The sequence below is a fragment of the Lepisosteus platostomus genome, chromosome 1 (genome assembly GCF_059453375.1).
Source record: "Lepisosteus platostomus isolate fLepPlt1 chromosome 1, fLepPlt1.hap1, whole genome shotgun sequence".
Taxonomy (NCBI): domain Eukaryota; kingdom Metazoa; phylum Chordata; class Actinopteri; order Semionotiformes; family Lepisosteidae; genus Lepisosteus; species Lepisosteus platostomus.
This window is the reverse complement of record NC_142611.1, coordinates 61,189,855-61,208,321: the sequence shown is the minus strand read 5'-3', so window position 1 is coordinate 61,208,321 and position 18,467 is coordinate 61,189,855. Positions and strand designations below refer to the sequence as shown.

At 34.5% G+C, this 18,467-nt stretch overlaps 1 protein-coding gene across 4 annotated transcripts in view; it reads left to right on the top strand.

Annotated features, from left to right (window-relative positions):
* The window catches only part of fstl5 (follistatin-like 5), a 281,857-nt gene that overhangs the window by 24,270 nt on the left and 239,120 nt on the right, over nt 1-18,467 (top strand). For all 4 annotated transcript variants that reach the window (XM_088633293.1, XM_088633292.1, XM_088633295.1 and 1 more), the window contains exon 2: nt 11,229-11,367. In XM_088633293.1, coding sequence (XP_088489419.1) covers nt 11,239-11,367 — 129 coding nt within the window. In that variant the 5' untranslated portion in view covers nt 11,229-11,238. The remainder of the gene's footprint in view (nt 1-11,228; nt 11,368-18,467) is intronic.

Sequence of the window (18,467 nt, the reverse complement as noted above, 5' to 3'; positions counted from 1 at the left end):
CAGAATCTTCTACCAGATGGTAGGGGGACAAACAAGTTGTGACTGGGGTGAGTGGGGTTAGTCATAATTTGGTGTCTTTTTTCAAACACCTGGTGTTGTAGATTTCCTGCATGAATGGTAAGGCACTGCCGATGATGTGTTGGGCAGTTTTGACCACCCGCTGCAGGGTCTTGCAGTCAGATGTGGTGCTGTTGCCTTACCAGACTGTGATGCAGCTGGTCAGTATGCTCTCCACCGTACATCTGTAGAAGTTGGTGAGGATCAGTGGATGCAGATGTATTTTCTTCAGCCATTTTAGAAAGTACAGCCACTGTTGTGTCCTCTTGATGAGACTGGAGGTGTTGAGTGCCCATGTGAGGTACTCAGAGATGTGAACACCTTTATCACGATTGCTTCATTTAACTAATCTTTACAGATGGATTCCAGCCTTACATGGACTGACCTCCAGTAAAAAGATCCCATTCAAGGGAAATCTCAACTTTAAATCTTCAACCAGCCCTCTAAACAATTTCAGGTTCTGAAAAACTTTGAGTTTTAACATGTAAATTCAGAGAGCATTTAAGTGAGAATGTTGTACTGTTTATGGTAGAGTCTAAGTGGCAGAAAAAATACTGATAATCTTAACATGGAAGTTTATGCCAGTGGAACCCAGCCCTGGTCCTGATGGAACACTGTCTGTTTTTTTTTAAATCCAGATGAGCTCTAAATCTCTGATGCTAAATAGTGACTCAACTGATCTGTGTTGATGTTTAGACTTTTATTTAAGTTGTGTCTACAGACATTCCTGAGTTTAAAAATCTCATACTTCCATGGTACAGTTCCCAGCAAGTTCAGCATGTTTTATGATATTTTTGACTGAACGGATCTTGCTAGTTGATCCATTTATTGACTTGTTAGAACCCAAGGCATAATTATTTATAGTACAGAAGTGTGTGTCATCAATGAACAACAAAAGCTTTGATGTAATTTATTAATACTATGGAAATGCTCAACAACTACTGATATCCCAATAATATAATAATAAGTATCGGACATCCGTGCCTTACACAGTTCACAATAGAACTATTACCCACACACTAGGACTAAATTCTAACTCCTTAGACTGAGTGAATTCGTGGAACTGAAGAAAGAGCTGTCCATCCACCCATGTTCTAAACTGCTTTATACAGTACAGGGTTGTGGAGGGAGCTGGATCTTAACCTGGCAAGCAATGGGGGTGTGTGTGTCTGTGTTCTGCCTATGATCGATTGGCATCCCATCCAGGGTGTTTCCTGTCTTGGTTGCGGAAGTAGGCTCCAGCTCTCCCACAGCCCTGAATTAAAACATGGATGGAAGGGTGGTTCAAAGTCAACAGTAGTATTGTGCATGTTGAGTTTTTTGTGTAGAAAACATTAAATGAATCACCAAGAGCAGCGAAGAAGGTAATAGATATTAAAAAACTGAAAATGTTTAAGAGTATTTGTGGTTATCCCAGGCCAATATGTATGATAGGTTAAAAAGATATAAAGGGAAAGATAACCTGGCCTTAATCATGTTGCAAGATGTTGGTAACTGTTTATATGAGGTAATATTATCATTTAGATCCAGTTAATATAATTAAACCTTTTAATTATGATCAGATATATTAATTACACTTACAGTATGTAATGCTTTTCATCATGAAGAATCCCAAACTTCTTTACATATGGAAGTGGGCTAACTTCATCCATCACTGAAATATACAACATCTGCCTAAATGACAGGTGGCCGCCATTATCTATCACTGTTATGCACCATGATGTACCACCAGCTCCACTATACAGCAAATCTTGTGGAGAAGTGAGAACTTGCAAGTAATTAATATCAATTGAATTAAGAGGGATCTTTATGTACAGTAGGTCAGATTGTGCAAGTCCAGAGTTGAATTTTTCCTGGACACCACAGTTAATACTCCAACTCATAACAATAGAGCCATGTGATCAAAGAACAAATTACCACAGGGTACATTTAGCATTTCATCCACAGGACGGGACCTCCAACAGCGTACTGTACCAAAACATTATACTGTATAGATGTATAGATGTTCCAGTAAGAACCCATGTAGTGAAAACCTGAAATTTTATGTACTGTATGTACAGTGCATGAATATTTAGGGACTTTGTGAATTTCCTAGTTCTTACAATACAGTATTGTAACATAAAATATACACAAAATATATTTGTGATGCAATAAACCTTTTTATGAAATTAAGGCTGTTTTATGATTAATAAAAATTGGTAACTGGTAAATAAAATGCAGACTTTGTTCTCATGATGCCATCCCAATGATTCTTTCTGTTAATGCCTGAATTTAGCCCTTAAAAAAGTGACAATGGCTTGTCTTTAATACTCCAGCTGGATGTTTATACAATTCCTCTTGTGATGTGATATACTGTATTTGAGAAAACCTTGAAAGCTTGTTCCTTTTTATTTGGAATAATACATCATTCAACATGAGGTTGAATGAGGTACTGTATAAGCTGTTATATTAGCTGTTATATTAAACAGTTCTAGACTGTAGATAGAGTTCTAGCACATTCTGTTTAGAATATTTCATTAATACTGAACAGTATATCTTTTTTCATTTTTTATTAAGTGCACATTTGGTAAAACTAGTCATTTATATAATTTAGTACTCCACTTTCTTATGACTATGTGTTTTTGCTGCCCTTCAGCTTACAAGAGGAATTCTTTATCTTACATGTACTATTTCTCTTATACAAGCTATAAAATCAGGAAAAAAAACAGCTAAAACAGAATTTTCCTATAGTAGGCCTGATAATAGCAAGGACTGACTGGCACATAGATTTCATGAGAATAATCTCTAAATTGTGAGAGAATTTGACTATGTGAACAATACCAATCACAGTAATTCACTGAAGTATAACTGGGACTGAATTGCTTTTATTTCATGGATATTGTAATTTGCCCTTTAAAGACATACTGTAAATGGAAATGATAAAGGAATAAGATACAAGGAACTGTAGTTTCCACAAACTACTGTATATGTTTCTTGAAACAATAATCAGTGTTTTGTGTTCCACTGGGTCTTATAGTTATTAAAGTACAGTACTCTAATTGCACAAGTGCATAGCCTCCTGATACAGATATCTGCCTGCACTGAGTAGTGTTATAGCAGCACACCTGCTTTCAAATATCCAGAAACCTTACATGTTTGGGACCTCAATGGCATTTATGGGTTCTGATTCTTAGTTGAGGTCAAGTCTTAATGATTTTATTTTTAAATACATAACTCTATATTGCTCCCTAGTTTTGTGAGTGAATGGGTATGGAAGAGTGTGTTCTGGAATGGACTGGCATCCTCTCCAGAGTGCAGTTCCACCTTGTGTACAGTGCCTGTTGGGTTAGGATCCAGTTTACTGTCTATAACTATAATATTCTAAGTGAGATTATTCATATAGTTATAGTTTGATATATAGTTCAAATAGGTAGCTGTGTCAGCATGCATAGGCTTCAAAGGAACAAGTAAAGGTTTATTCCAGGCTGAAAAGAAAAGAGTCAAAATGTTTTGGATGTGGAGACTTCTTTGGGTGTGTGTGGACTGTCCTCTCTTTCTCATACCCAAAGAAGGCTCCACAGCAGAAATGTTGTTTTTATTTTCTTCTTTTTTTCAGCATGGAATAAACCTTTACTTGTCCCTCTAAAGTAGAGCATATATAATGATACAGGTACTTCATCTTTATGGAAGTACGATTATAAGGGAAAGTCCACAGATGCAGCCATCTGTAATGTTTGTCTTGTTTTAACAGTAAGCAGACAGCATTATATTGCATTAAAATTAATAAAGACCACTCACAAAAAGTATTGTGTATATTTGTCTTTCATCTTCTCCCCCTCATATAAGAGTTTGTACTGAAAATACTGCATACGATACAATAAGGCTGGACCTGCAGAGCTCTATTGTACAGTAGGCTAATAGTGGCATGGAGAAAAAAAATGAAAAGAAAAAAAGATCCTCTACTTTAGTTCTGTCTACTTCATAAGTAGTTATACTACCTGTAAGTCATCTAACTCTTCTGATCTCAATCTGTGTGAAGAAAATTAAAGTCTCCAATTACTACTACTACTACTACTACTACTACTACTAATTATAATAATAATAATAATTTTACTAGTGAAGCTGAATCCCTCGTTTGAATTTAAACCTTATTTCAGTATGCACAAGCTACCAGCTTTAGAGTGGAACCTATTTTTCTTTATATTTATGCGCCTTAACATGCTTTGCTCTGTGATTTGTGATCACAATTTTTAAGACAAACTGCTGAAATACTGTCAATATAGTTACAACAAATTGTTTTTGTTGTTTGAGGTTGCTTTTAGTCAAATTAATGAAACACAGAAACAGAATTATGAATGAGGTGGTTTTGATGAATAAAGATGTTTTACATGTTTATTTCTAGCTTACTTTTTATTACATTACAGCTTCTTACACAAACTGAGATTGCTGCATGGGCATTGTAAAGCCTGAAAAAATTATAACGCTCCCCAATACAGTTCTCAAACATACTGTCTAAGGTAATAGCACCTCTAGTAGACTGTATAATGGAAAACTATGCAGAGCACTATAGTGATATGGTCTATAGGATTGCATATTATTGAATTACACTAGACGGTGCCAACACAGTATGTAAACAATTGCATTTAGTGGTGGAATGTGAGGGTGTGTGTGAAGAAAAGTAGTCTGGCAGATCATCAACCTGAAGAATCCTTCACTACAGGAATTATTGCATAACAAATTATAAGGAGATGGGATACATTTCAGTTCAACTTTATTTGTCATTATACTTACACGGGTGAATAGTATAGCGAAAAGTGTTTCTCATTAGTCACTCAGGTGCAGTATATAAATAGAACAGAAGACAAGACAGTAGACAGTAACACAATAACAGTGTAATCAAAAACTGTGCAAATACACAAACAGGAAAGTATAAAACAGGACAAAAACAGTACAAAAGAAATTCAGGGAACACTGCAAAAATAATGTGGTGATTCATAAATATTACAACTAATAAAGTTTAAGTACAATTTCGGCTTACATTCATGTCGTGTATGTAGTGGTGTTGGAGTACAGTCATTGTGGGTATAGGAAGAAGTGAGGAGAGATCATAGTATGATGGGAAGGAGTGGAGGGGGAGTGGGAGGTCACCAGCTTGACGGCTCTGGGGAAGAAGCTATTTGTTGTGTGCGACTGGAGCGTCCGGAACCTCCTGCCAGATGGTAGGGGGACAAAGAAGTTATGACTGGGGTGAGTGGGGTCAGACAGAATTTTTTGTCTTTTTTCAAACTCCTGGTGTTGTAGATTTCCTGGTTGGATGGTAAGGCACTGCTGATGATGTGTTGGGCAGTTTTGACCACCCGCTGCAGGGCCTTGCGGTCGGATGCGGTGCAGTTGCCGTACCAGACTGTGATGCAGCTGGTCGGCATGCTCTCCACCGTACATCTGTAGAAATTGGTGAGGATCAGTGGATGCAGGTGTATTTTCTAATCTATTTATACTGTATACAACAGAATAAAATTGAAAATGGGTGAGATCTTGAAATTAATGCATAATATTGTCGTAGGATATCACATCAGACCCAGTACTGTATGAATTGGAAGCCTAAATTCAACATGGTTAACATGTTTTGTTTTGCTTGTCATCTTTTTACTTTTGTCTTCATATTTGCAGGATTTTTTGATTGGCTATTATGTATTTTTTATATTGTATATTCCAATAATCATCTGTTGTATTTTAATATATTTATGCATACAGTATATATTTTGATATATACTCTCTTAAGTAGTTATTTTTTTGCAGTCAGTTAAAAAAGTCATTTAAATTTGGTTGCATTTTAAGACCTTCAATTAATTAACAATTTAACATTTCCCCATAGTATTTATACTGCATCATGACTTGTGGGTCCCTTTGCAATCACACACAAAGATTTATACAGTACTTAGACTTAAAATTGCATTCTGTTCTGACATAGCTATGAACTAACATTTGATTAATTTAAATATTTCTATTTACATTCCATTATTCCAGATTCATAAAGTGAATGTCTTATTCATTTTTGCTGTTTTAAGGTTTTATGAAGAATACTGTAATTGCATTTATTTAAACAGATTGTATCTGTATTATGTTTTAAAATGCAATGCTACTGTATATATGCATTTTAAACATAATACCCATCCTAAAATCTATGCAATTAGTTTTCTGGGGTGGTTGTTTCTGAATAAGATGTTTTGTACATTTTTGACAAGATAAAAACCTAAGGTATGGTTTTTCATAGCCTGTTTCATAGCATCTTCAGATTATTGTTCTCTGGGTTTTTTAACCTAAATACCCTAAATAATTAGGATTATTTTTCCTGACACACCAAAGCCATTAAGTAAATATACTTATAGGACAAAAGGGAAAAAATGAAATGCTAAGAAATGCTAACTGTTCTGAAATGCAAACGAAAACTCAAATAATCACTTTTGCATTTGAAGCAGAACACTACAATGTACTTAAATATAAACGTGTTATTAATGTTCAAAGCAATTATTTCTAAAATAAGTTAAACTGTTCCATACCTCATGAGAAACACTAAATATATCAATTTTGCTGAGAATCATTTTATTCAATGAACTAAATATACTATAGATAGGTTTAATTTCTGTATTAATAAATTGGTAATATAATTGCTTTTTTCAAAGGTAGCTTTTAAATCTAATTTGAATTTATTCTCCAGAAAAAAAAAATCCCTAGTGTATTTTACCCTAGATTCAGACAAAATGAAAACTCTAAGAATAGAAGTAATTTCTTCTTCATAAAATCTGAGCTTTAAGATTTTTCTCTAAACAATTTCAGCCCATAGCTGTACAGTGTTAGTACAGTATGTATGAAAAAACATTCAAGAAATAGGGGTTATTATTTTATGGGTAACAACATACTTAAACATGTGGTTAGGGTCACCAATACTAGAGTTTAGTTTTGCTCTGTAATCCTGAACAGTTTGGGTTATTATATGATAAAAGCTCAAGGTCTGTAAACAAACTATTAATTCTACTTAGTCCATCATGATCTCTAAGAGAGGCTTATCTATGCCTAACTCAGTGGTGATCTGTCCAAATTATGAACTATATTTATTGAAAAGTGGCAACCAGCTTACTCCCTGTTCAAGATAGACCCAAGATATCACTTACAGTATGCCACCACTCTTGTCAAAACCACATGGACATAAAAGATTTTGTTCTGAAAGCCCACAAATAGTTATTGTATACATTTGAGGAAAAGAAGTAAAAAAAAATAGTAATTGCTTTTTAAAACCTAATATACAGTGGAATGCATTTAAATCTGAAATAACTTTTAATAAAACTTTAGAACTAATAAATCAGATATTATGTTTATAATGTATCTATTATCATTACATGTAAATAGACATATTTCATCAGCTCGAGTGTTAGTTCATAACTATACCTTAAAACACCATTTTAAGTGTGAGTATTAATTGTGTTTATTTGGAAAGGAGAAGTTAGTGCAGTAGACATGAAACATGCATGCTTTGTTGAAGACCAATTTTCAAGATTCTGTAGCTTAACTAGGCTGTCCTTTTTTAGGAGTCCTCAGTTCTAGGACTCAGTGGTGATATTACAGTATAATTCCTGTGAATAGTTAAATTGGCTCATGTACAGTAAGTGTTTATTGGACCGTTCAGTTCTTGGAAAGAGTAAGGATGCATTTGCATTATAGTCATATTCCCGAATTCACTTTGCAGTTTTAAAACATTATATAGTAACGAATTGTATTATTTTTCTGTTCTTGCTCTTAATAGTAGATGGTCTTGAATGATTACTGCTTGCAATTATCTTTTTCTTAATTATTATTATGCTTTATGCATATTAATAGCCTCTGTGTGGTACTGTAGGTGGAAACTGCCCCTAGGGCTGAATTAATTTTCAAAACAGAGAAATTGTTTGTTTTTTTTTGCCAAAAGCTGAAGTGAATTTAACTAGGCCTTTCTATTAAGGTATTTTAAAAATGTTATGTATCATTCTGGGTATTCAGTTTTAACTGTATCTTCACAGCAACCCCTACCCCCACCCTGTAGCAGTAGATTAACCAGACTTGACCTTGATTTTGACCTTTGTCATCATTTAGAATGAATTATCATGGGAAGGTACACTGAGGTTAAGTATTATTCAGTTACGGTGTCTTCAGAAGGATCCTGGGATAGCCCTTCTTACTGTTTGATTATCTCTTGGTTGGAACAAATTATTTTCATATTTTTTTCTAAATGCTAAGAATATTTAGTAGATGTGTAAAAACATTTATTCATTAAAAACGAAAGGCATAATTCTGTAATTTTGCTAAGTCTATTTTTTTGGTGTACTTTAAATGTATCCATAGTTCGGTGCATGTCTCTTCATAAAAACGTGGTTTGTCTTGGGGATTTTAATAATTCAGATGTATTAATATAACTATGTATGGTTTTAGAGAACAAATGGAGAAGACAGTTAAACATATACAGTACAAACTAAAATGGCCGGTTACTATTTTTCTTTTCTTCAAATATAAGATGGAAATTATTCAATTTTGTGGACTATAGAGAGGAGAAATATGTTAAATGTGAGAATTTGTGTATCAGTTCAGCAAAAAATAACCTATGTACTGTATGCATGAATAAATCTCAAAATAGCTTGGTAATTGCAAGATCATTATTTTTGGTTCCCAAATAAAGTTCTCACTAAGTGCTTTCAGCCTGCCAAGTTTCATGTTTCAGCATGCTGTCATGTTGAGTTGTACAAGCGTGAAAATGTCCAATCTGCGAAAAAAAAAGAATCTAGTATATTCATAAGTTATGCATTTTCATTAAAATTATCTAAGGAAATTCTCTATAATGTATACAGTAGATGAAGCATACAAAATGCTATCCATTATAAATGATCAGTTCTGAAACACTGGAGATAAATATCCCTAAAGATAGGTTTAAATCAAAGTTTTATTCCAAGCTGCAAAGCAGAAAGAAAGAAAAAACAGAATAACAGAAATTCATCTGTTAAGCATTTTCAGGTGGGTTAAAAAACTAAAACTTTTTTTCTTTAACTGGAATAAACCTACACTTGTTCCTTTACAGCCTGAATGAGGAGTCAGCTCCCTTTTATTATATACTGTACTTTATACTCAAACCTTTTATTAAGTGTCAGTCCATTATATTCAGCACAAACAAAATAAATATTTTTCCAGCAAAACCATTTTAGACCATACGAAAGGTTAAAAAGAGATGAGATGAGTCAGTGTTCATTGTGTGCTCATCCCAGTAACAGATAAACATTGGCTTTGATATGGAAAAAGGCAACATCAACATACTATATAAACGTAACATCAAATTAGGCAAAATACATTTGCTAATGTTTCATTTCAAAGAGGTAGAAAATAATTTGGAATTAAATTATAAATAATACCTTAGACAAGAATAATATCCTTCCTTATAAACCGTAAGTACTGTATAATATAGTTAAAATTAAGAAAATATATCCTTCTGTAACTCAATGTTGCATGCACAGATGTGAACAATTTTGAACCACCAGTACAAAAATATAATTCCTGGCATTTAATTTGCTTCTTTCTCCATCTTAAGATGGAATGAATATGTTGAATTAGTTCACATTTTCAAACTTTCATGCTTCTGTTTGAGTAGTGCATAAAGAGGAGGAAAGATTTATTAAAGAAAATCCCTTTTCCTGCATGTTCATGTTCACTGGTGTTACCGATGACAGCACAAGATAAAGGTTTTAGCTGGCTAAGAAGACAGACCATTTTGAACCCCTGACAGGAGCTAGATTGGAAATTAAAGATAAAGTAATGCTTTAGCAGCTCTACATCATGTGTTTTATTCTCTGTGGTTATTATTTCATTAGTATGGTACATCTGAATGTATATTTCTTGATTTTGTGGAGTGCTGCTGGAATATACACTAAATATACATACACATACTGTATACTGTATATACAATATACGTAATAGTCCATATCTTAAATCATGGATTCCCACCCTGGTTCTTACTTAAAATTTCTGACTTTTGAAAAGAAAAATATCATACCAAGGTTTCAAATTGAGCAAGTTCTTAATTCAGTTTTAAAAAAGAGATATTTATAAAAACCAGCAGCGTTTTCAGAATCAGGATTGGGAAGTGTCTCAATGTTTTAATTGTCACTGAAAAAAGAGAGATTTAAAGGAAGGGTGGCACTTGCCTGATATACAGTATTAGCTTTTTAGAACAAAAACATTCATTTTCCAAAAGACCTACTATTTGTATTAAAGTACAAATAATAAAAACGGATGCCAAGATAGAAACAAAAAGAACTAAATTTGTTAGCAAACTGGCAAAATTATAAAAGTAATGTTTCACTTTCATACTTTGAAAAAAACAATCGAAAAAAGGGCTACTTATTTTAAGTACCTAGCTATTTTGTTTTTTTTCCATTGTTATGAAAAATACTGTATACTACTTGAAGCTCAATCTAAGTAGAGTAGAGTCATATGTACTGATACATAGTTTTATTTTTGTGGATCTGGAAACCACCATGACAAATTGACTTCATGTGATTAATATACTGTATACTCAACAGTACCATTTTTCAGTCATCTTTCTGCACATTTGTTTAATTTATGGTAAGTGATAACCTAGGACCTGATAAATACTGTATGTAAACAAGCAGAAACAAAATGTATGTTTGCATTCATTTAGGGCTTGATTTCTTTACAGCTTTACACTGTGGTGTGTAGGAAGATGTGTCAAAGAGTATGTTATATCAAGAAGATATGTATCAAAGAGTATGTTACATCATCTGCACTTAAGAACCATTTCCAACAGAAATAACCAGGCTTTATATGGTTTGTATTTAATAACCCTGTATTATTCAAACTGTGAAACATACTGTATAACATAAATGTAAAACAGCATAACACAAATTCTATTTTTTTTTATTCAAGTGGTGTGTTCTATTTTAATTGACCCCAAAATAGATCTAATCCTCTACTTGTTTGTGTAGCACTTATTGATAACAGTAGTTCAGACATTAGTCAGATTTGCAATGGTTTTAATGTCAGATTTTGTCTGCTTTAATTACATTGGTGCTGATGCATTAGCAGTATTGAACAACTTCCAAAGAAAATGGGCAACAAATGAGTCACCTAATTATTTATTGTTCTAATTTTGACAGGCAAAGACCAATGAGGACACATAAATGGTGGTCAGCACTTTTATTGCTTGGAGTTGTCTTACTGGAAACAGAAGGAAAGCCAAGCAAGGATGGATATGGACCAAAAACTTATCAACCCCTAGTGAGATTCCGACATAAGGTATTGATTAAATTCTAGTTTCATTACACTTTGTAACAAGAGGTCCAAGAATGTGTCAATGACACTGCTAATTGCAACGGGGCATTTTAACCCAAAAGTATTCACTTTTTTACATTTGTGTTTATCACAGAAATGTGTTTATTTTTTTCTGTATGGATTACTTTAAAAGAATTAAATTAACTGACCAAGAACAATGTTACCCTGTCACCATATATGAATTTGAAGTGAACGTTTAATGGTTTGCAGAAAGTTTCCTAATAACATAGGATTTTCAACAAATTATTAAAGATTAAATTACATCAAAAATATGAGATACTCAGGTGGTGTTAATATAGTATTTTTAACAAAAAATGAGATTTATATATCATATATATCATTAATAAACCATCCATTGAAGGATAGACTTTTACCCAGTAATTAATAATTCATTACACGATAAAGCCATGTATAATTAGTAATTACTAGCAATTACTAAAAAATACTTAAAATCTATTATCAGTTTATTATTGGTGATTGTTTTTGGCAATATCATGTTTTAATTATTTGCAATTTATTATAATGTATATAAATGAGTCTGTTTTTTTCCCATTTGGCTTTCATAGATTCAATTAAAACAATTTTTTAAATAATGGTACGATAGCATGATTTAAAGCACTTTTGTTGATGCTTGACAATGTTGTAAGCAATACTTCTCAAATTAATTCATGTGAAAATATTCCTTCTTACAATGCAAGGCCAAGACATAATAGTGTCCCCCAACTAAATTAAGATATTATTCACATAACTGACCAAATGTTACCTTTTTATCAAGTTTAAAGAAAGTGGTCAATTTTAGTGAGATATGAAAGACCTTAGAGACCTATACCCTTGTGGGTTACAGCTGAGGAACATTGATTAAAACCATGAATGGCAAACAGAAGATAAATGGAGATTTGATAAACATATCACATAAAATTATATATGAAGTAATTAATACATTTGTGTAAGTAATCGATTCCAGCAGTAATATCATCAAAATAAGCCCTCCTCAATCAAGTTTGTGATTTATTAAATAGAGATGAAACTTTTAATGTAGACATACAGTACAGTATGGGCGAGTCACTCAGAAGTGAACCTCATTTAGATAAAAGTGCTTTGAACAATTTCTTCCATTCCTCTCTCAGATATGAGTAAAAAATGTGCTTGTCTTAATCAGTGAATATGGCTTTAGACTGTTTTATGTTTTATGCTATGCTGAATCATTAAGAAAAATGTTTTATACTGTATATATTTAGATAATATAACTAGAGACTGTGCCTTTACCTTTTTGGGCAGCTACATTTTAATGGTTTCTCTTTGCTTAAATAAACAGGAATAACAATTTAGAAATGACACACAAATATAGTACTTGTATCTTCCACATAAACCAAAACATAAGCTTCACTACTATGCTAAATAATTGTGTTATTTAAAAGAAGATCAGGAGGAGGTCGAATTCTAATCTCACACTTCCCGTGTCCTACGTACTGTATACATATAGTACATATCTGTCTACCACAACGTCTTTCCACAACTTTTCTCACCTTTTCGGTCTTATCAGAAACAGATGCTTGCTTGCACTAGGAGCTGCTAGAGCATCTGTTGCCCCAGCACCACTCCCATGCTTGGATCCCACCTTATCATCTTCTTGTGCTTGCTGCCCTTCCTAGTACAGCCAGACACAGCAATCCGAACACCATTCACCTCCTCCAAGCCAAGACGGGTGTATCTTTCTTGTCATTTTGAAAAAAAAATATTTGACTTCAAATTCTCCATGGAAAACAATTGACTCTCTGCACCTGCCACGCTGTCTTCTCTCTTCTTTCAGGTCTTCTAACATCATTTACCCTCCCTGGAGCTCTGATCAACCGCAGCTGCTTCGCCTCCCTTTCCCTCCTTCTCTGTTTTCATGCTTGCTCCTCACTCTCTCTCTCCGCCTTTTTCTCGGTTTCTGCTCAAGAATTGAACTCAGTGCACCTACTTTGTTGTTTCATCTCTCCCTTTTTTCCTCATTTTCACCGTCCCTGTAGGAGCTCCTGGTCACTGATCCTTAGTCTCCCTCAACTTCCAGACATCCTCATTCACAACCACAACCCATTATTAAGTACATTATCTTTTTACATTCATTTAATCTTTTTATCATTATTAGAATTTTCTTGAACTCTGAACATGGAATTAAGTATTTTGCCACACAAGTAACTAGAACGGTAAAACAGATGTACACTCCCATAAACTCTTCTTTTCAACACTAAAATATATATTTTTTGTTTTAGACCTACATATTACTTTCCTTATCTTTAAGGAAAGTAATATGCAGTCTTTTAGGGCACCAGTTTAAAGTTTTTTGAGGGCACCAGAGCTATTTCCTAACATTATTATCAGTGTTGTATGTAACATATTAAATGTGGTCTTTCTAGTTCATTGCATACTGTTAACTAATATAAATTAAATATCTATTTTTTAAACTAGTTTTCTAGTATTCTGAAGAACTTTTTATTGTTTTTATTAACCCCTTAATATCTTTTTCAGTTTGAATCACAAAATCCTTATATAATGTACATTCATTATCTGCATCTGTTACTTTGCACTTACCTGTTGCGAGCGAGTTATTAAGAACCCTGTGCAGGTCTCTTAGAGAGTCCGATGACTTACGAGTCTGAGAAGGGTGAGGCAGCAGAGAGGTCAGTAGTTCCAAGCGAGGTCGAATCCGGGTTGAGAGATCAGCGAGGCAAACAAATCCGAGAGGGGCGAGATGAAAGCGTTGTCGAGAGGTCCAAGGCTCGAAGAGTCTTCGTGTTGGAGGTCAGAGGTAGAGGACAATGCAAGCTCAGGAGGCAGATAGATTCCTAATACCTAGCAATGATTCGGAGTGAACGGAGGGTTTAAATAGTGAAGGGTGTCTGCATCTGCTCCATGATTTGGAGAAGGTTCTGTATGCATTTACACCACTTTCTATAGTTTCTATAGCCTATGCATTTACAGTACATCCATCCTGCCAATTTTGCCATTCTTTCAATCATGAAAATGGTGATTGGTTGTATAGATATGGATGATATTGTGGCGAGTTTGATTGCAATGCGTTCATAAGGCTATCATTCAATGATATATTAAGTCTCTTTCAGACGTGTATTAGCCAGACAGGGAAAGTGCGTTATTGTTTATTATCAAATGACACCTAATGTTCCCAGAGAGAATGTTTATAGTGTTGATTTTTGTTGATTTTTGTAATGCAGGCTATTTAATTGTCATTGTTTTTATGAGTGAGCCTTGAGGTCCTAGTAGTTGGCAGCAGAATGTGCTTCAATGCTTCAATTTTGGGCGAAGATATTCTTTCACATTTATTTCATAATAAATGTTGTTATTAGCTGGCAAAATAATGTTGTCTGCTGGGCTTTAGATTAACTGCCTACCTGCCTGTTTATGTTGCATACATAGCTCAAGGAATACGCAAATGAAACATTTGTAAGCACCATCGTTGTTATATTTGTTTTGTCCTGCATTGTTATAATTTGTGTTTTGCCTGATGAAACTGTGTGCAGGCGTTTGTGCACACTTGCTGCACATGAGCAGCCAGTTGGCTGGTTGTTGGAGGGAGGAGTTTGAGCCTGTATCAAGGGTAAAGGATTTGTGAGATCATTCTGACAAATGCCAGTGAGTGAGAGCAGACATGCAGAGTTGATAGGGAGACCAGTAGATTGGAAGGTCCATGTATGATGAGATGGACAGGAGTATTTAATTGTTACAGAATTTGTAATGTTTGATGGTAACCTGACAGTACAGCAATACATGGGTCAGCCACACTTGCTTCTTTTCCTACAAACTCATCCGGACATGTTTACATTTCAGCAGGACAATCCAATATTCACACTAATGTTGTAGCAATGTCTTTCTTGTGTGATGAGAATGTGACATTTAAGTCACGCATAACCTACTCTCCAGACCTGAGTCCCATTAAATAGCTGTCAGAAGAACTGGGATGACATGTTGCATCCACGGCTCAGGGACAAGTTAACAGACAAGCTTTTCCAGGTAATATGAGAGGAATGGTGCAGAATCCCAGAAGACAATATCTCCTACCTATTACACATTGTGCCCTATAGATGTTGAACTTGTATTGCATCTAGCAATAGGTACACACGCTACAAGCATATGACTACCATAGCAGGCACCCTATTAATCAACCCTGTTAATTACAAATGATAATGAACATAATATACTTCTGTCCTATCTGTTCACTAAAATGTCAGTGCACCTGCTAGAAAATGATTTTGTAATTGTCTTAATAATAACTCTGAATTTGTTGCAGTTATAAGTAATAGGTTTCATTGGATGCTAAGTACATATAATGGGAAGCTTTTTATAGCCAATCTCCATAAATTATAATCATGCGTTGCTTTTAACCTGCATTGTTGAGAAAGGCAATCTAACTGCAACTAGACCGGTAGAAGAGCCAATCAGGAAGTTGGCATGGCAACACAGGGACACTGTTCATTAGCTCTGTTAACTCAGTGCTTCCAATCGCTTTGCAGCTTGTAGACCACAGGTGCTCTGAAAAGCACTTTCTGTTAATAAGGACAAAAACTATGAAAAGAAATCTCATGAAAAGGCTACTTACAGTGAGCCTACTGTATATAGGCTGCCATCAACAAAATAAAAATAGGATAAGATAACAAATGCTGATTCTAAGCTGAAGTAACCCATATACTGTAAATGCATACAGGAATTTCTATTTCTATATTGGGTGGCATGGGGTCACAGTTGTTATTAATGCTACCTCACAGCACTCGGGCCCTGGGTTCAATTCCAGGCCTGAGGTGCTTTTTGTGTGGAGTTTATATGTTGTACCTGTGTTTGTGTGGGGTTTTGCTGTGTGCTCTGGTTTCCTTCCATAGTCCAAAGACATGCTGGTAGGTTAAGTGGTTTCTCGGAAAACTGGCCCTGTTGTGAGTGCGTGTGTCTTTGTGCCTGCGATGGACTGGCATCCTGTCCAGGATGTATCCTGCATTGGACCCATGTGCTTTCTGGGTTAGGCTCATCAGAATTGTATTATTTTAGATCTACATGTAGCCAGTACAAGTGAGCTTAAAGGGGAGATATCCTATGTGTGCAATTTAGATGTATTTAAATATCCAAGCAGCTGAGTTATGAAAATATTGTACTACTAATTGTTTAAAATGTTTTGATACACCAAAGTTACATTGCATTACAATGGTCAAGCTTGGAAAAGACAAAAACATCTGCATCACATTGGGGAAGGTATGAATGGATAAAAGTAATGTTACAAACATGAAAAAGAAACATTGCAAAATGGACTTCAAATGTAAGGCTTAGATCAAAGATGACACCAAGATTCCAGATCTGAGTACTTGGACTGAGTTCAAGATCATCAGCAGTCAAACAAAGTTGACAAAAGTGACACATTTCTGAAGGTGATAATGAAAGCCAATCAACATAACTTGGATCTTGTCAAATTTCATTTCAAAACATTTTGTTGCATAATTTTTAACATCACTGTGAAAAGGCAGATAGCATTTGACGAATGTCAGTCTTCACAAGACTACATACTGTATGAGCATGATACCAAAACAGAAATGAATACTCATATCATACTGTAACTATGAAAATTTGAACCAAAGGTATCGCATACATTCTAAAAAGAATGTAAACAGTTTCATCTTAAAGATTATTTATTATGTGTTACAATAGAACGTTTCAAAATTTAAACAGCAAGACATTGGGAATGTGATCCAACGTTTCATTTAGTGACATCTGTAATATACGACTATACATCTCTGAAGTTCATGTTTCCTAGGTGGCAACTAGTCACAAATCACCAAGTAAACTCTGACATCAGGATAGGAAAGTGTTAAATGACAACCAAATATTAAGCATGTGGGGCATGCAGAGAGGGTCCAGACTTTAGTGAATAGTAAAAAGTGAGGAACAAGGTAGCAAATTCTCCATGTTGGGACTAGCAGCTTTGTTACTAACATTTTCTCCAGAAAGTAAAAGAAAAAAAACCCAGATGGATCTACAGTGCCATCCTATTGATTTAATTAATTCTTAATTATAACAATATCAATTTTTAGTCATTGAGGAGTTTGTGATCTAGCTAACGTATACTGTATGGCCATGGCTTTCTAGAACAAGGACTGATATTCATAATATTACAGCATTACATGTTACATTTATACACGGCGGATACTGTTGTTTCTTCCTCCTAAACTTTAAAAAGATATGTATTTCTCACACAAATAAATATTATTTAGTTGACAGTTGTTTTTTTTCTTTATCTGAAGCTGCCTAGATTCACAAAAAACATTCTCTTATAGAGAGCAATCTCCTGTTGTGTCATCAAGATACTGTTTCCCTCACCAGTTTTGTAAATTTAGTCCCAAAGGTAGATCTGCCTTTAAGCCAGTTTCGCCTTTGTCAATGTTTTCTTCAACAGATGTGGAATATTTTTAAACTCTCTCATGTACTTAGTCAGTGTTGTCTTGGAACTGGCTCCATTTCTTGAAGGGTGTGGGGAGATGAAGGAAACCAAAACAGCTTTAACCTGTTGTTGTATTTTTAAACAGAGCTGTTAAGAGAAACAGTCAACACCAAAAAAAAAAAGACCTTTGTTGCACATCTACCTCGGAGAAATATCAGATTTACAAAAATCGTTGTGTGTGATTCACAAAGTGCTATGTTTGCAATCACAAGGCCGTTAAAACTGTTTTCTTTAATAAGAGCGATTGTCTGAAAGTGCCATGTATTTATTTAACTCCATGGATGTCACAAGTGCTGCTTTTCTTTCTAAAATTTTGTCTAATGTTAGATATCAAAGTACATCTTCACTTCACTTACTGCTACTATGTAACCTTTAATTTCTTTTATCATAAATGTTTAAAATGTCTGGTTTTATTTTGTCATGGCACACCTAGAAACAGGCATTTGTTCATGCATTGTGTTCATGAAAAAACCAGTGAGAAAAGGAAGTTTCAGAGGACAATAGTATCATGAAGCCCTTGCTTCCAAGGTAAGGATAGATTAAAAAGGGATAAGCAGAGAGGATTCTTGGCAATCCCAGTTGAAAG